The sequence below is a fragment of the Triticum urartu genome, chromosome 2, assembly GCF_003073215.2.
Source record: "Triticum urartu cultivar G1812 chromosome 2, Tu2.1, whole genome shotgun sequence".
NCBI classification, from domain to species: Eukaryota; Viridiplantae; Streptophyta; class Magnoliopsida; order Poales; family Poaceae; genus Triticum; species Triticum urartu.
In genome coordinates, this window is record NC_053023.1 from 31,053,988 (window position 1) to 31,071,149 (window position 17,162).

The window sequence follows — 17,162 nt, forward strand, 5'->3', positions numbered from 1 at the left end:
AGTGTGGCTCGGGCATTCCATCGAACACCTTGTGTGCATAGGAGGTGAGCTAGAGCACCACCAAGCCCTCTCCCCCTCGGCCAGAGAAAAACAGAGCACTGGGGTGCTCTGCTCGCGAGCGAGGGGTATATATAGGCACCTCATTGGTCCCGGTTGGTGACATGAGCCGGGACTAAAGGAGAGCCTTTGGTCCCGGTTCAAGCCACGAACCGGGACCAATGGTGGTGGGCCAGGAGCGAGGCCCATTGGTCCCGGTTCATCCCACCAACCGGGACCAAAAGGTCCAGATGAACCGGGACCAATGGCCCACGTGGCCCGGCCGGCCACCTGGGCTCACGAACCGGGACCAATGCCCACATTGGTCCCGGTTCTGGACTGAACCGGGACTAATGGGCTGCCCCGGCCTGGACCAAAGCCCTGTTTTCTACTAGTGTCCCCATCCACGTCCGGCGCATCATTCATCATCTCCGGCCACCCATACGGTCACTGCTCAGTAAATTATGAAAATCATGGGAAAACCATGCTCCTTTGTACATTAGTTAATACAAAAGCTGCAGTAGGTAATTTTCTAAGTATGTTGCATACGTTCAAGCAAAATGTTTATAGTTTTTTTTCACCCGCAAAAAAAATGTTTATAGTTTTCGAAGTAAAGAATGTTTCAGCCTGTTTGCAACGGCACCCTGCCTTTGGGTCGGATGCATGATACGGGTATAAATATATTTTCAGCAGTTGGGTCCCTGGAGAGGAGCAACGTAGCATGTGCTAAAAAGTTGAGAGGGTTACGGCGAAAACTGGATGCACTTCGTGTACAAAACGGACAATCTCTTTCGAAGTATCAGGGCTTCGGACGAAAACTCATCTGTTACAAAGGTTTTCATTTTAGTTGCATAAATTTTATCTAATTTAAGTTGCATAAATTTTTTTATTGATTCTTTTTAGTTGATTCCTTTTCCTATTAGAGTTTTATTAAATCTTTTTAGTTGATTCTTTTTGCTATTGTAGTATATTATAGTTTTGTTTGGAAAAAACACCTTTGGTCCCGGTTCTAGACACGAACCGGGACTAATGGTGGTGGGCCAGGAGCAAGGTCCATTGGTCCCGGTTTGTTTGTGGAACCGGGACCAATGGTCTCAGACGAACCGGGACCAATGGCCCCCGAGGCCCGGCCCGCGCCTTGGCCTCATGAACCGGGACCTATGCCTCCATTGGTCACGGTTCGTGTATGAACCAGCATTAATGGGCTTGCCCTGCCTGGACCAAAGGCTTGTTTTCTACTAGTGCTGTTATCTCAACGAAGAGCCCCGAACCTGGGTAAGATTCGCAGTCGCATGCGGTCTCGCTCACTCCCGCTTCTAGAGCCCGACGACGTACTCTTGTCCCTCTCCATGATTAAACACCCCTTGGCATATGTCGCTACACATCCCCGACAATCATGTTCATGAATCCAACCACAATGGATGAGACCGCAAGAAAGTATCGAGAGCTCACTCGTGTGAAGATCTCGACCCAAACGGAAGTCTTTCTTTGGAATGGTGGTGGTGGTGGCGGCGGCGGTGGTGGTGATGGGCGAGAGGATGGTGGTGGTGGCCATGTGCACGGTGGTGGTGGTGATGGTGTGGCCATGTGCACGATGGCGGCGGCGGTGATTTCTTTTACGTGGCCATTGTTTGAGTTTGTGCAATGCCATTGGTTGGTCTCGATCCAAAACATAACACATGCTATGTTTGTGGTGATTTTGTAACATGGCAATCTTACCGTTTTGCGGGTTTGCACTCTGATTTTCTCTTTAGGTCAGAAAAGATCTCATGGAAAAAAGTCATGAACATGTCCATGCGCCTCTGTACATTAATTAATGCAAAAGCTGCAGTAGGCGATTCTCTATGTTGCATATCTGCAAGCAAACGTTCTGGTTTTCAAAGTAAATAATGTTTCAGCCTTTGTATGACTTGCAACGGAACCCTTTGGGATGCATTATACGCCCGGGTATAAGGGCATCTTCAGCCGTTGGCCTCCTAGGGGGCGCCTAAAATCACCGCCTGGGGGTGAGCCGACGCAAAAATTGGGCCTGGGGGCGAGTTGGTCCCCAGCCGCCGGCCCCAGGGCCGCCCCCAGGCACGTTTTAAAATAAAAGAAGTTCGGCGAAGTTCGGTTTAAGCACGATAAAATTCGGCCAAACACGATAAATTTGGGCCAAACACGATAAATTTCGGCACATTTCGGCGAAGTTTGCGGATTTTCATTACATAGCTCATATACATAAACTAATCTAAAGGAAAAGCTGGCTGAAGTCGCCGCCGTTGCCACCATCGTCGTTGTCGGCCTTCTCCTCCTTGACGCGGGCGCCCCTGCTGGACCCCTGCCCGGCGTTGCCATGGCGGACTGGTGGCGGCGCATCGTCGTCGTCGTCGTCGCTGTCGCAGATGACGACGACTCCGCCTTCGCCGCGGCCGTGTCGACGCTCGGCGAAGCGAAGCAGGGCGACGCGCTGGCGCTCCTTCGCCTTCTTCAGGCGCTCCTTCTCCATCGCTATGGAGTCCCTGCGCGCACATTCCAGGGCCACGTCGTCGTCGTCGAGCTCCGTCGTCACCGGCGCGGCCGGCTCCTTCTTCACCGGCGCGAGCCCCGGCTCCGTCTTCACCGGCGCGAGCCCCGGCTCCCTCTTTGGCTCGACGAAGCGCGGAGGAGGAGCCGACGAGCAGGCGCGCCGGCCGCCCTCGTTGATGACGATGCCGGCGCTGTGAGTGCGCCGGCCGAGCGGCGTCTCCGCCGCGGGCTCGGCCTTGACGCCGAGCAGGGCCGGAGTGCCGGAGGAGTGCAATGAAGACCGGGAGGAGGAAGAAGAGGAGGAGGACCCGAACCTCCTTGGCGCCCATGGCCCGGCGCGTCGGTGTTGCGCCGGGGCGGCTGCCCTCGCCGGGTATGCCAACGGCGGGTCGTTGCCGCCCTCGAGGTACGTCAGCACGCCCTCGAGTGTGCGGCCGGGAACGCCCCACCACAGATGGCGCCCCTCGCTGTTCTGCCGGCCGCCAACCACCGGCGCGCCGTTGATGGACGCCAAGCGCTGCTGCTGGCGGCGCTCGAAATACGCCGCCCAAGCCGCGTGGTTGTCGGCGGCGTACTGGGGGAGGGAGAGTTGGGCGTCGGTGAGGGAGGCGTGCACGACCTCGACTTCCTCGGCGAAGTACTGTGGCTTCGCCACGGCGTCGGGCAACGGGGGAATGGGCAGTCCCCCGGCGCTGAGCCTCCACCCCGTCGGCCCGACGCGCATGTTCGGCGGCGCCGGGATGTTCACCTGGAACAGGAGCCAGGACTCCTGTTCGCGGAGCGAACGGCGGCCGAAGCCGTTGGCCGCCGCTTCGTCTCCGGGGTAGCGTTCCGCCATGGCGACGGGCTCGGGAGAGGTAGAGAGATAGAGGGAGGGGCTGGGCGGCGGCGCTCGGGAGAGGTAGGGAGAGGGAGGAGCTGGGCGGCGGCGAGGGGCGGGGCTGGTGTGGGCACAGGCGAGTGCAGGCCACCGGCTATATAGCCGCGCCGCACCCGTGTGTACGCGTGCGAGGGAGGGGAGGCGTCGGCGCGCCGTCCCGTGACGCGCCGCCCGTGAGGAATCAATGGCAAGGCTGACTGGCGGCAGCCTTGGCATTGATTCCTCGCGGGAACCGAGGCCGTTGGGGGAAGACGAGGCGCCGTGTCGCTGACGCGGCGGGCCCGCGGCTGTTTCGCGCCAAAACAGTTCGCCCCGGCGCCCCCGGGCGCTCCCCAGCGCGCCGGCTTCGGCCTGGGTCCGCTGGCGCTGTTTTCGGCCCAAGCCGGCGAAAATCGGGCTCCTGTGGGCGCGACTGGGCTGTTTTTTTGGCGCCGGCGCGAAAAAATCGCCTAGGGAGGCCTTACTGGGGGCGCGGCTGGAGATGCCCTAAATATGGCGCAGCAGTTGGGTCCCTGAGAGGAGCGATACAGAATTTCCATACGAGACGAGGGGAAAAGCGAGAAAATCTCGGAGGGGAAAGAAATGGGCCCGAAGAGAGAATACGATGACCTGGCCCAGCCATCCAGAGCGGGAAGCAGCGGAGACCGCGGCGGCGGCGGCGGCGGCGATGGCGATGCTAGACCGACGAAGGCCCCACGCTTGCCCCCACCGCCCGCGCAGTCGCACTCTCGCGACCAGACGGCGCTTCCCACTTCAGCGCCCCCGCCGCCTCCCGCCGACAAGGATCCGGTGAGTTCTCAGCGTCCTGTAGCATCTTCGATGGCGATTGCTCGGAGATATTTTCGCAAGAATCATCTTCCGGTCGGTGAAATTTGGTGCGTCTGGGTGTTCTTTTTGTCGTTCTTGGCCTGTTTCTTGCCCCCAGTTTGTGTTTGTGGGGGATATTAGTTCTTGGCTGGCTGTCGGATCGGGGCATCGGGCGCGGCGGCCAGTTCATGGGGGGATGAGTTCTTGGTTGTAGCATCGGCCGCGGTCATAGGTTCCTCCAATGGATTGGTTTGATTATCGCGGACCCTTCTGCAAGTTCTTGCAGTTCGTGGGGAGACGGGTGGGATTTTCTAATTTGACCCAAAATTGTGTTCTGAACTTCTGATAGTTGTTCTTGGTACAATCAGCTGAACTTGGTAACCTAACAAGGATGTTCTGGTATTCCCTGTTCACTACATTTGTGCTCGAAATTCCTCTTATACAAGGAATACTCTGCTATTTTCTAGGTGGAGCTGGAAGAAGGGGAGCTAGGAGATGATGAAGATTCAGGGGAGGAAGAAGAAGATGATCAGGATTCGGAAGGGGAGCTCCAGGGGTCACTTCCTGGTAACTTCCTCTCTACACACTTCATGAGTGATCCGAGGAAACATACCAGATGATATCATTTCATTGTAACTTATTCTCTCTACTGCTCAGATGGGAGAACCGACCGTGCCCTCACTGGTGGTTTCGGGTGTCCACATGCTCGTCCGACAGCATTAGGACCTCAGGTGAGAATGCTGTACCTCGGAGTTTTTTAAGCTCTTCAACCATGAAGTGAATGCACTCTATAATGCAGTAAATTATCTTTTTCGTGCTCGGTTCAATTTCAGACCACCTGAGTGTACCTGACGGCCCGAATGTCTTACTATATAATGGAGTAAACTTGTTCAGTGCCCCAGTCGTTCTTTGTTTGCTTACTGTTTTATGTATTATATAATCTTAGATGTTGTATTGAGCAATCGCAATCTTAGATGATGTAAGCTCTTCAACCATGAAGTGAATGAACTCTGTAAAGCAGTAGATTCTCTTTTTCGTGCTCGGTTCAGTTTCAGACCACCTGAGTGTACCTGACCTCCCAAACGTCCTATTACCCTAGACTATCACAAGATATTCAGTTTTTTGCCAATTGACTATCACATGATATTTGGGAGTTGCATTCTCAATCATTTCCACAGTAAGCTTGTTGAGTGCCCCTGTCGTTATGTGTTTGTTTATTCTTTCAGTATATAATTTCTTAGATGTTGTATTGAGCAATTAAACAGTGGAAAGTACTATGATGTCGGCAGATGTTAAATGATTATCACTGTGAATTGTAATCAATATTTTGCACCTTATAATTTCTTCTTCTTTGAAACAGAAGTTCTCTTACCATGAAGTCCTCAGTTTTGTTCCATGTGTGAAAACCATAAAAACAATTTTGCTTCATCAGCATTACTATTCAAATCCATGCTCAAGTTAGATGAATATTGCATATCATCCATCATACCTTAATGCTACCTTTTGTGATTCTTATTCTTGTTATTGCAGGAACAACTCTCGGAATTGGTTCGTGAATCTCCAGATAATTCCATCATCCAGGAAAAGATGAAGGTTTGTCTGCCTTCAGCTAATTTCATGCTAAGCATTGTCATGATTTAGTTTGTTGTGCATATCTGAAAATCATTTTCTTATATAGATTCTCAGTAAGCATTATGTGCTCTTCAGAAGAACTCGCCAAGATGGCAGCTGTTTTTACAGAGCTTTTATCTTCTCCTACATGGTAACTGTTTCAGTTTACTTACTCATGATGATGGTATTCCTTTCTTGATCTGCATGGAAATGTAACACAAATAGGCTTGTCTACAGGAGATCCTTCGACAGATGCAAGATAAACAAGCTGAGGTTACTCGTCTTATGGAATGCTTGGATATGTCTAAAGATAGATTCTCTTGTCTTGAGTGGAACAAAGCATACTTCTCGATAGATCCCGAAGAATACTTCTCAAGTGTTGTTTCTGTAAGTACTGTACTAGCTTACAAAAGCATAAACATTTTTCCCCTTATCTCCTTATCCATTTATGTACAAAATAATTATGTGGGATATATATACTTGCTAACAATAGTATGCATCTCTTTTGTTGCCTGAATTGTTCTGAAAAATAACTGAACTCATGCTTCCTCGTCAGACTGTTAACCTTCAACCATCTCCTAAAAATTAACAGACTGAACAATGCCTTGAAACAGACTGAACAATGCCTTAAAGAAAATAACAAATGGATAAGATGATGCAGAGTACAGGACCACTGCATGGGTAGGGCACTAGAATGTTTCATTCTTTCACAGTTGTATAAAATTTTCAGTTTGCCATGTTTTATGTTGCTCTTGATGATTGTAGTTTCGATTTCAAATTTTCGCTTAATTGTGGGCACTACGCCACTATCTAACAGCTATAAGTGTTTGCTGCGAACACCAAATTCACTATGAACATAATTGAGCATTACGTATCAATCAGCATGATCTTTGGCTGGGTTTATATGATATTGTTTCGCCACTACTTCTGGAAGAGGGATGGACTCCTGTAGCACTTTGACATTCTCTTCATGATATAGCTTAAATTACATACATAACCTAGTGTCTGCACTTTGTTTCAGGAGCTCAATGAGGTTCTCAACGTCATTGCAGCAGGGTATGTGTATGTTTTAACTTGATATTCATAGAAAGGTCTTGACGATATGTTTAAGATACCTTCATTTCGTGTTAGTTATATTTTTGTTTACAAACAAGTTCTTGTCTTTTGTAGCTGTACTTCTGAATGGCTGTACCAGAGAAGCCTGCAGGAGTCCTTTTCAGGCAGGAGTAAGGATAGCAATCCTTGTTTAGGATGTGTTGTTTGTCTATTTGTTCTGTATATAACATGTTGTTTTTGCCAGTTATATCTCTCCTTAGGTTGATTACTGAGACTGAAATCCGTACTGACGAGTTCTACAAGCAATCTATCCCTAAAAATTTGAATGTCCTCCAGGTGGAATTTCTGCTTCCTCGTACTATCCTCAGATATCATTCTCGATATACTACAAATGGATTATCTTGCCCTCTTTGTCTTTGAGACTTGGCATACTAATTACCTTTCTCTCTGGATAAACATTTTAGCTCAGAAATAAAGTTTGCCACTAGTCAATTTTCCCTGATTTACAGTAATAAAGATAACCAGTACTACATTTTACCGCTGACAGATTACATTTTAAATTATTCCACATATATCGTTGTGATAACAGTTCTGTTGGAAGGCGGTGCGATCCCTGGATGCTGAAGCTACCGCTACACAAATGAGGGCTTTGACATATGCACTCGGCATACCTTTGCGTGTCGAAGTCATGGACAAGAGCTTGACGGATCAAGGTGTGTTAGTGAAGCGCCTCGATTTCTTCCATGAGTTCGACATGGAGAAGGGCCCTCTCCGTTTGACTCGGAGCTACCTTTCCTCGAGCACAGCTCGTATACCGCTGAAGCAGGGAAGCTACGATGGCGACTTGCTATCATCTGATGGCACACCCATGCTGACCTTACTGTGTCGGCATGGCCATTGTGACATTCTTTACCGCAAGTGAACAAACTATGCGAGTTCGCTCGCTCGGCAAAAACTTCCTCCGGGATGATTATGGGGAAACCTTGTAACAGTCCTCTATAGTGTGTGTGGCCGTTTGTCGGTCTGCTCCACAACAACCCGCGACTACTGCTGCTGCAAGGTTTACCTTGCTGATGCTGTTGTTAGTTCTCCTGTATTTGGAAGGAAGCTACAGGATAGAAGATGTGATAGGAACATATGAGGAATTATTGGGATACTGTTGTGTGCAAGATTTGCAACATCAGACCTGAATTATATCAGATTCTTTGAATAATAACAATTTCTATATGAGCTTGACTGCGAATGCAAAGTCAAGAACTTCTTTGAAACCAAACCTGGCTTATATAAGATGAATAGAACATTGAATGTGAATCTGAATCTTGTGTCATCTTTAATTTTATTTGTCTTCACTGGCCTCTTATCCCTTCACACATAAGCGAGAGTGAATAGACCAAACTTTTTTTCTGTTTGTGGCAGTGGGTTTCTAGGGCTTGAAATTCTGACTGAAATATCGAAACCTGCCCTTTCTCCAGTGAAAACTTAAAGGCTACTTATATGTTCTTGAAACTTAAAGGCTACTTATATGTACTCTTAGGGAAGTGAACCATCTGCTCTGCTTGTTGCACAACTTACATCACATTTGTTGATAGCCCAATTTCTTCTCAGTTTAGGCTTTTAGCCCATTGATGTCTTGATGGTTGTCCAAGATGAGTTTCGCACTATAGTAAAAGCAATGCAAGTGCCATGTAAAATGGTTTTCAATCAAAACTGAAGCCATCTATTGACACTAACATAGAAAAAACTCGACAACTCAAGGGCCTGAAACGACAGATAATTTGGCAATCATAGGTCACAACCACGCTATGTGAGTAATATCAGGACCTATAAGATCTAGATATTGCACTACCCCATTCTGATTTTTTCGTGACGGTTCAGCACATTCGTGAAGGGCGCCAGGCCTCCTTCAGGAACGGGTCGCACCCGGCCTTCAGGAACGTGGGCTGCGTAGAATACTGAGTTTGTTTTGGCTTGGGAGGGGACTAAGAGTCAAAATCCCTAAACAGTCGTCCCCATCTCGTTGCATCCCGCCGCTGATCCAGACGCGGAGGAGATCAGTGATTTCTGGGGCAAGATCTGAGATCATTGTCAAGGAGAACGGTGATGCCTGCTGATCCACACGCTGCGCTGAAGATCATTGCTCCTGTGACCTACAGAAAAAACATCAGGGTCAAAAACCAATCGTTTTTAGGAGAAGGAAAGATGATTCTTTGCCTATTCAAAACACAATGGATGACCGCCGGTTGTTTGTTTGAGGTGCCTGAGAAAACATGACTTACGCAGTCCCCAAGGGCAAGTATGCTGAAAGCTCGGGCATTTTGGAAGGTACGTTTGACAAGAAGTGCATAGAGATCCACAATGGCCACAGCGAGGCTCTAGAGGCATTGCACAGTTGCTGCTACTATGAGGTAGCTGCTCAAAAGAACAACTGTGCGACCTCATAGTAGATGCGGTCTGGTCTTTGTGAGCTTTGAAGTTTCCTCCCAGTTGTTTCACTTCTTTCTTTTACCATTCGGTATGGATGGTGAGATATCTCAAAAACAATGAACAAATGTTACACCTTTCAAGCTTTTGCAGTTTCTTGTTCGCAAGATCGAGCATGTTCAACTCTGGCTGTAACGAAAGGTGGTCCATCACTCCACGTCATTACTAAATGTGCTTGCACCGTCCATTCACACCTCTCTCTCTCTCTCTTGACCACAATTCTTTCTCCCTCCAGGATCTCCAGACAAATGCATGTATTCTGTTTCATTAAAAATGAAAAAAAAAGAATCATCATAACAGTTTAGCCTCACTCGCAAGGTTGGATGGTCAGGAGTACAGTGGTATCCCCAGGCCAGCAGTTTTGAAAACAGTTTAACCCTAGCCGTTTGCGCAAAGAAAGTAAACCCGCAGGAAAACTACGACAAAACATAGAGGAAACAATATTGCATACATCATTCGAAGCACCTCCATCTTGTGAAAATCGGCTAATGGTTTATCAGGGGCTTGCATCGAGGAGTCAGTGTCAATAGTGCCACTCTGCCAGAGGGCGCGTCAGGGCTTCAGGAGCGTTGGCTGACCACATGTAACTCAAACCAATAACATCGCACAAAATGCAAATCATTACGTAGCTTCAAAGTGTTCACACATCATTGCACTAGTTAACATATTAATCATGGATTTGTTGGAATCACTCGTCCATAGACTTGACATATGTTCGTAGCTACATCCAACCTCTTTATAATACCATGCGAGAAATGTCATAGCAAATTAAACGTATCACATTACATTAGTAAAACAGATGGGTAACACTTTCAAGTTCACTGCAAAGCAAACAACTAGTGTCAGACTGTCAGCTAACTTCTGTCACTTACCAAAATTATCCCTGCTGAGTAGCTTCTGATGATTCTTTGTAAAATAAACTTGTAGTGAGTCAAAAGCCACAAGAAGACATGCATTGGGGGGGGGGGGGGGGGGGGCATGGGAGGCATGAGGTTGCAATTTTCAAACCTTAGGATCCTCCTCTCCGTATACTCTTACTTATAACTTTATTTGCTAAAATAAATATTGCTTAAACTTTGTACCAAATATTTTAGTTATTAAGAATCTAGGCTCACAATACGGTAGAAGTATGTAGAAATGTTTTTCATATCATCAATTGGTATTTTTCCTCTTCTTCTTACTAACTTTGTAGGGGAAGAGAGAAAAAGGAAAATAATTAGCTGATCCTAAGAGCCCTGTCTAGATGTTCTCTCTGGTTTAGCGGCGCTTTAGCGGCCGACAATCGCAAGCGGAAAAACCATCTTTGAGAGTGTGATCTCGATCAATCTCCCCCTCTAGTCCGTCGTTCTGATCCTCTCCTCTCTGCCCTTCCACTCCTCCGACTAGGCTTCCTTCTTGGCAACTCGGGATGATTATGAGGAAATCCTTGCATGGTTGCCCATCCTTGGTTGGTTTCAGAGTTAGAACACAGCTGCTAAAGCAATGGTGGACATGAGAGACGGTGGTGTGGACAATTCTCTGATGGCGAAGGATGGGTCAAGTGAACTGGGGGATGGCTCCTAGGGGGAATTCATATGTGGAAGCTTGGCGGTCAGGCGTCGAGGATCTCACGGCGTCACAGAATCTCATTGTGGCTGAGGCAAAAACCATTTTTCTAAACGATGTAGAAGAGATGGGAGGATCCAGAGGGGGATCTCATAGGCAAGGTTCTGGCGCCCAACAACTAGCGTATCCAAACAATCTCGTCTGCTATGTGGTAAGGCCATCTTCAAGAAGGTTTACAGAAGACCATCTTTTGAAACCTCCTCATTATTTTTTTGCAGGATGAAAACCTTCTCACTTATCAAGAAGGTTGAGAGGGTTTCCATAATGCCATCTTTGCTAAGGATCATCTTTCTGTCATTTTGGACGTTCATTCTCAGATAAAAGATACCTCGACCATTCGGACGGTAATCATCGATATCAAAGTTTGGGTAGACAACTTCTCATCTTGCATATTAGTCATGTTAATCGTTGGTCGAATGTAGTGGTTGATAGCATAATTGTGTGTTTATTTGGTGATTTTATCCAGCGCAAGGTAACTTCAGATTGCATCTGGAAAATCTTTCTAATGATGTTTCATGATCAATAATGAGCGGCATTGTCTAACAAAAAAGGGGTCCACTCCATCGAACAAAACCTATTGACCCTAATATGGGACACGTCAGCTAGAAGTTGCCCTTCAACGAACGATTTGTTCGCTCATGAAGGCACTCTGCAGCAAACGTTTCAGGCCATTCGCTCTCAGGAGGGCCAGGGCGAACCCCTATTGGCCCAGAGGCCCAGTATGCTGTTTTTTTAATGCCATGACCAAAAATATACATAGATTTCTTATAAAAACTGAGAAAACATAAAATGAATAATTGACATGATATGAAAGTATGAAAAACATGCAATACTGGTGTATAAAAATGCCCTGATAATTTATAGTTTTACGAAAATGGTATGATTAAAGAAAAATCTGTCATGTGTTCTAAAAAATTAAATTTATGAATTCTACCATGGAGATGTTTCAGTGTGAAAAAAGCCATGTTTTGGAGAACATTTTTTTCCTTTACATTTGCCAAGGACCAAAAACAAGATGACACGTTGTAATTTTTTCCTTTATTTGGTCCACTGTGCAAAAATTCTTTAAAGAATGCCATGTCAGCGAAATAAAATAAAATTGTCATCCTCTTAAATAATAGAATATGTCATGTAATTAACAATAAAAATGCCATGCTCTCAATCATAAAACTTCCATCCCCTTGATAATAAAAATGACATGTTATTAATTATTAAAATGACATGGTCTTAGTACTAAAAATTTCATCTTATTAATAATAACAGTGCCATGTTATTATTTATTTAATTATTAAAAGGACATGCTCTTATTAATGAAAATGCTATGTGAGGAAGTAAAATAACAATTCCCAAATTGCCATGAATACGTGATTTAATTTCTAATAAAGCTTGCCATAGAGGTATACCTGGCTATTCCTCGGGCCGGGCCGGGCTTCGGGCTGGGCCAACCAAAGCCAGGCGCAAAAAACACAGGCCCGAGCCCGGCCCGGCCTGGCCGTCGGGCCTAAAAATCAGGCCCAAGCCCGGCCCATCACACCAAAAGCCCGTCGGGCCTCGGGCCATGGGCCGGGCCTCTTCCTTAAATGGCAAAATCGACGGACCCGGGCCGGCCCGACCCGGGCTTCAGGCTCAAAACCTAGGCCCGAGCCCGGCCCATGGACAAGGTCGGGCTGGGCCGGGTCGGGCTTTTTCAGGCCGGGTCAGGTCGGGCCGACCGGGCCGGGCTGCCCATGGCCAGGTATACATAGAGGGCATGACAAAAGAAATAGAAATTGTCATGTTGCCTATAACAAAAATGCATACGACAGGTCTAGAAAAATTCCCCTGTAAAATACAGGGATTTTTTTGTTCTTTCAAAAAATGGGAAAAGTATGAATTTTCTTTTTTAACTGAAAATTTTAATTCAAAAGAATTTAGCTTCAAATATGTAGAAACAAGTTTAGTACATATTTCCACACATCTTCCATGATTTTTTGGGAGAGAAAAAAAGCGAGTGTTCGCCAGGAAACGCTTTACAGCGAACGAGACTGCAGCTAATCTCCGTGGCATTGGCCCTGCGCCATGATCCGTGCAACGACAGAGAAGGTGATCGCCAGGGTTGGCCTTGTGGTGAATGTTCACTAGTTAGATATCATCTTCTGAACCTATTGCTGTGACAACGGGCTAGGTATTTTTTTTAACCTGACCGTGTGGGTGTTGTGGGAGCTAGAGATGAGAACATATGAACAAGTATTTAGTTATTAATTTCCTACCTGCGGCGCTCATTAAGGTTCGTTCATGCATCATGAAGGATTCAAGATACACATGTGGTTCTGATCCCCAAAGTTAAAAATCCATCACGCATAAAGGATTTAAGGCCCATTAGCTTGTGCAATGTGTTGTACAAGATTATCTCGAAAGTGTTGGCAAATAGACTGAAACTTATCCTACCAGAGATCATTTCGGAGAACCAAAGTGCGTTTGTACCTGGGAGATTGATCACTGACAATATTTTGATGGCTTATGAAGCGTCCCATGTTCTCATGAATAAGAGGAAGGGAAAGGACGAATATGTAGCTGTCAAGGTGGATATGAGTAAGGCTTATGACAGGGTAGAATGGTCCTTCCTCCGGGCAATAATGAACAAGTTGGGTTTTGACAGAAGATGGGTTGATCTGGTTATGAAGTGTGTCACTACAGTGCGATACCAAATTAAGATCAACGGCGCTCTTTCACACCAGTTTGTGCCATCGGGAGGACTGAGACAAGGCAATCCTATATCACCCTATTTGTTTGTGTTGTGCGCTGAAGGTTTGTCCTCCCTGATAGAGGATTCGCACAGGCGAGGATTGTTCAGCGGGGTTCAGATCTGTCCGGGGGCGCCATCACTTACCCACCTGTTTTTCGCGGATGACTCCGTTCTGTTGATGAAAGCCAAGGAGGATCAAGCCCAGGAGCTGCAACACACTCTTGCAGTATACGAACGGTGCAAGGGTCAGCGTATCAATCACGAGAAATCAGCCATAATGTTTAGTAAGAACAACAGCATGCAGTCGAAGATCGTGGTGAAAGGTGCCCTCAATATTCAGAGTGAGGCTTATAATGAAAAGTACCTGGGACTGCCGGTATATATAGGAAGGTCTAAGAGGAAGGCTTTCGCATATCTCAAGGACGCAGTATGGAACGGAATGCAAGGATGGAACGAGAGATGCCTGTCAAGGCTGGGAAAAGAAATTTTTGTGAAAGGCGTTGCACAAGCAATACCAATCTTTGCAATGTCCTGTTTCTACCTCACAAGAACTTTTTGTGATGAGTTAAGCACTCTGATTGCACGATACTGGTGGAGCCAACAGGAGATGGAGAACAAAATGCACTGGATCAGTTGGCCTAAGCTGATCAAGCCGAAGGGAAGAGGAGGACTGGGGTTCCACGACATTCACTCCTTTAATATAGCTATGCTAGCTAGGCAAGCTTGGAGGCTTCTACAGAACCCGGAGAGCTTGTGTGCCCGATTGTTAAAGGCTAGATATTATCCTGAGACAAATGTGTTGGAAGCACGGATGGAGGGGAACATGTCATACGCATGGCGTAGCATTTTGCATGTCGTCAACCTGGTGAGAAGAGGAGTGCTATGGAGGATCGGAGATGGCGTGAATGTTGACATCTGGAAGGACCAGTGGATACCACGAGCGTGGACACGTAGAGTCATCACACCGAGGGGGGCCAATATCCTGACCAAGGTCTTGGATCTAATTGATCCGGCTAGCTACTGGACAGTGGGATGACGAGCTAGTAAAGTACACTTTCTGGGAGGAGGATGCAGAGCTAATATTGAAGATGCCGCTACGGGAGGGTGCCGAGGATTTCCAAGCATGGCACTTTGATACAAAGGGAGAGTTCTCTGTAAAACAAGCCTACAAGCTACACCGTGCAATCATGGAAAACGAAGGAAATGATGGCGCGACACTTGCCCCCGGGGAGGGTAATCTGAACGATGAAGGAGATGTGAGATGGAAGAGGATTTGGCAGATGCCGTGCCCGGGGTCAATAAAGCATTTTCTGTGGAGGTGTGCTCACAACACGCTAGTGACCAGAGACATCTTACAAAGAAGGGGAGTGAAGATAGAGGACCACAGATGCCTTGTATGCACCTCCAGTCCACAATCGGGGAAACACTTATTCGTTCAGTGTAGGGAGATCAAACCAGTATGGCAGGAGATGAGGGCGGAGCACATCCGGACCAAGCTGGCAACTTGTGATAGCATAACTGAAACGCTGGATGAGCTGTGGAAGCTTCCAGAGGAGCAGCGGATGCAAATAATCATCATGTGGTGGCTGTGGTGGACACAGAGGAACAAGATCAGAGAAGGAGAGAAGCCGCTCGAGACTCAGGACTTTGTGCATAGAGCCGCATGCACTGCGAGGGAATATCAGGGGTGTTTTGCAAAAAAGCAGCCACCAAACACAAGGGAGGCTGTGAGGTGACATGATTAAGTTTAATGTGGATGCGGCTTTTGTCTCTGATCAACAAGTGGCAGCATGGGGTGCGATAGCAAGGAATAGCCATGGCGAAATCATTGCTGCTAGGGCAGGACGGATTCCCCGGGTCTTTGACTCCTTTGGTGCGGAAATTCGAGCTATGGAGATGGCGTTCAGAGTGGCTGTGGAACTGGGTGTGGTGAGGATGCAGGTTGAGATGGATGCTCTGCTAGTAGTGCAGGCGCTGAACCGAAGGAAGCCAGACTTTTCCAGGGAGGCGCAGCTGATTGAAGACATCAAGGTCCAAAGGAATTTGTGGTTCTCAATGTGCGAGATCATACACTGTCCCCGTGAGGTGAATCATGCAGCTCACTATTTAGCCAAGGTAGGCTTAAGCTCCAGTCTTGGGGATGTTTCTGTGTACGACGATGATGTACCAGCTGAACTTGCTGTGATTGTATCGGGCGATAATGCCCATGTCGTTTGAGTAATAAAGCAGTCTTTGCTTTCCCAAGAAAAAAGATGACTTGAAGTCGGATATATCCATCATCCGGTACGTACGGAGTCGGTGCGACTCAAAGCCGGTAGGTTTACTGCTATATTTATCACTTCTTGACGCCCTATGGCTTTCAACGACACAACGATAGATGAACGGCGCCGATCGTCTATCCGACCTCTCTGATGACCTAATCGCCTCCATCGTCTCGTTCCTCCCCGCGAGGGAGGCCGCCCGCACCTCCGCCCTCTCGCGGCGATGGCGCCCGATCTGGTTAGGCACCGACTCCCTCAACCTCGACTCCAGGTCCTACGGCGACCCGGGCAAAGAGCACGCCGGCGGCGGCCTGGCCGGCATTAAGATGAACTACCGGCTTTTCTCCGACGCCTGTAAGTTTCTCGGCGCAGCCGGCCGGTGCGGCGGAATTAAGAAGCTCTCTCTGACCGTCGAGGGATGCGGGAACGACTACTTCGAGGATGTCATGGGCAACTCCATGTGTGGAACGAGCAGCGGCGACAGCTACGACCTGATGGCCTCCCTCCTCGGCGCCCCGCCGCTGCAGCATATAGAGGTGCTCCGCGTCAGGTTTGAGGTCCTTATCCAGATGATGATGCGGGAGCATGAGAAGCTTACGCGCTGTATATACAAGCTGGACCCTGCCGTGCTGCCGAGACACACCCTCCGCGTGCTGGACCTCGTCTTCTGCAGGCTCGAGTCGCAGCCACGGGACGGCGACGGCTCCGTATTCTCCTTCCCTTGCCTCTCCGCGCTGCGGCTTTACAGGTGCTCGTCGTCGATGCAGGATCTCGAGGGCTTGGTCCGTGCCGCGCCGAGCCTCCGCAGCTTGCACATCCAAGACCACAGCTTCTACTGCCTGTCCAACTCCGGCGCCACCCGCTTCAAGCTCCACTCCGCAAGCCTCACCGACCTCACGCTAGTGGACACCTCCAGTAGCATCTGTCTACAAGGCACAGAGCTCGACACGCCATGCTTGCGCACCTTCAAGTACAACACATTCATCTTTACGGGGCTCTGGATCAAGTCGCAGCCGACCAAGCTTGCACGACTCGACTTGACCCTCCAATCGATTGTTAGGACGTACGGTGATAATAGTAGTAAGCTAGTCCTGCCACGCGCTGCCCAAGTCTGGCAATTCCTTGGACACTTTCGGCACGTCAAGGCCATCCGGTTGAAGGTGAACAAAATCTGGTGCATCGCCGTGAACGA

At 48.1% G+C, this 17,162-nt stretch overlaps 1 protein-coding gene across 1 annotated transcript; it reads left to right on the top strand.

The window, feature by feature from the left end:
• Positions 1 to 3,968: 3,968 nt before the first annotated feature.
• On the top strand, positions 3,969 to 7,968 carry LOC125535411 (OVARIAN TUMOR DOMAIN-containing deubiquitinating enzyme 1-like). Its single transcript, XM_048698466.1, has 10 exons — positions 3,969 to 4,213; positions 4,699 to 4,798; positions 4,889 to 4,962; positions 5,762 to 5,824; positions 5,910 to 5,993; positions 6,080 to 6,229; positions 6,864 to 6,898; positions 7,013 to 7,068; positions 7,143 to 7,234; positions 7,488 to 7,968. The coding sequence occupies exons 1-10, from the start codon at positions 4,007 to 4,009 to the stop codon at positions 7,818 to 7,820; spliced, it is 1,194 nt and encodes a 397-aa protein (XP_048554423.1). The 5' UTR covers positions 3,969 to 4,006; the 3' UTR covers positions 7,821 to 7,968.
• Positions 7,969 to 17,162: the final 9,194 nt, after the last annotated feature.

What these genes read in the sequence shown, in the direction of transcription:
- LOC125535411 (XM_048698466.1), top strand. Translation starts at nt 4,007, where the DNA reads ATGGGCCCGAAGAGAGAATACGATGACCTGGCCCAGCCATCCAGAGCG. An exon ending in TCATCCAGGAAAAGATGAAG is followed by an intron (nt 5,825 to 5,909) that starts GTTTGTCTGCCT and finishes TTTCTTATATAG; the next exon opens with ATTCTCAGTAAGCATTATGT. An exon ending in CTCAACGTCATTGCAGCAGG is followed by an intron (nt 6,899 to 7,012) that starts GTATGTGTATGT and finishes TGTCTTTTGTAG; the next exon opens with CTGTACTTCTGAATGGCTGT.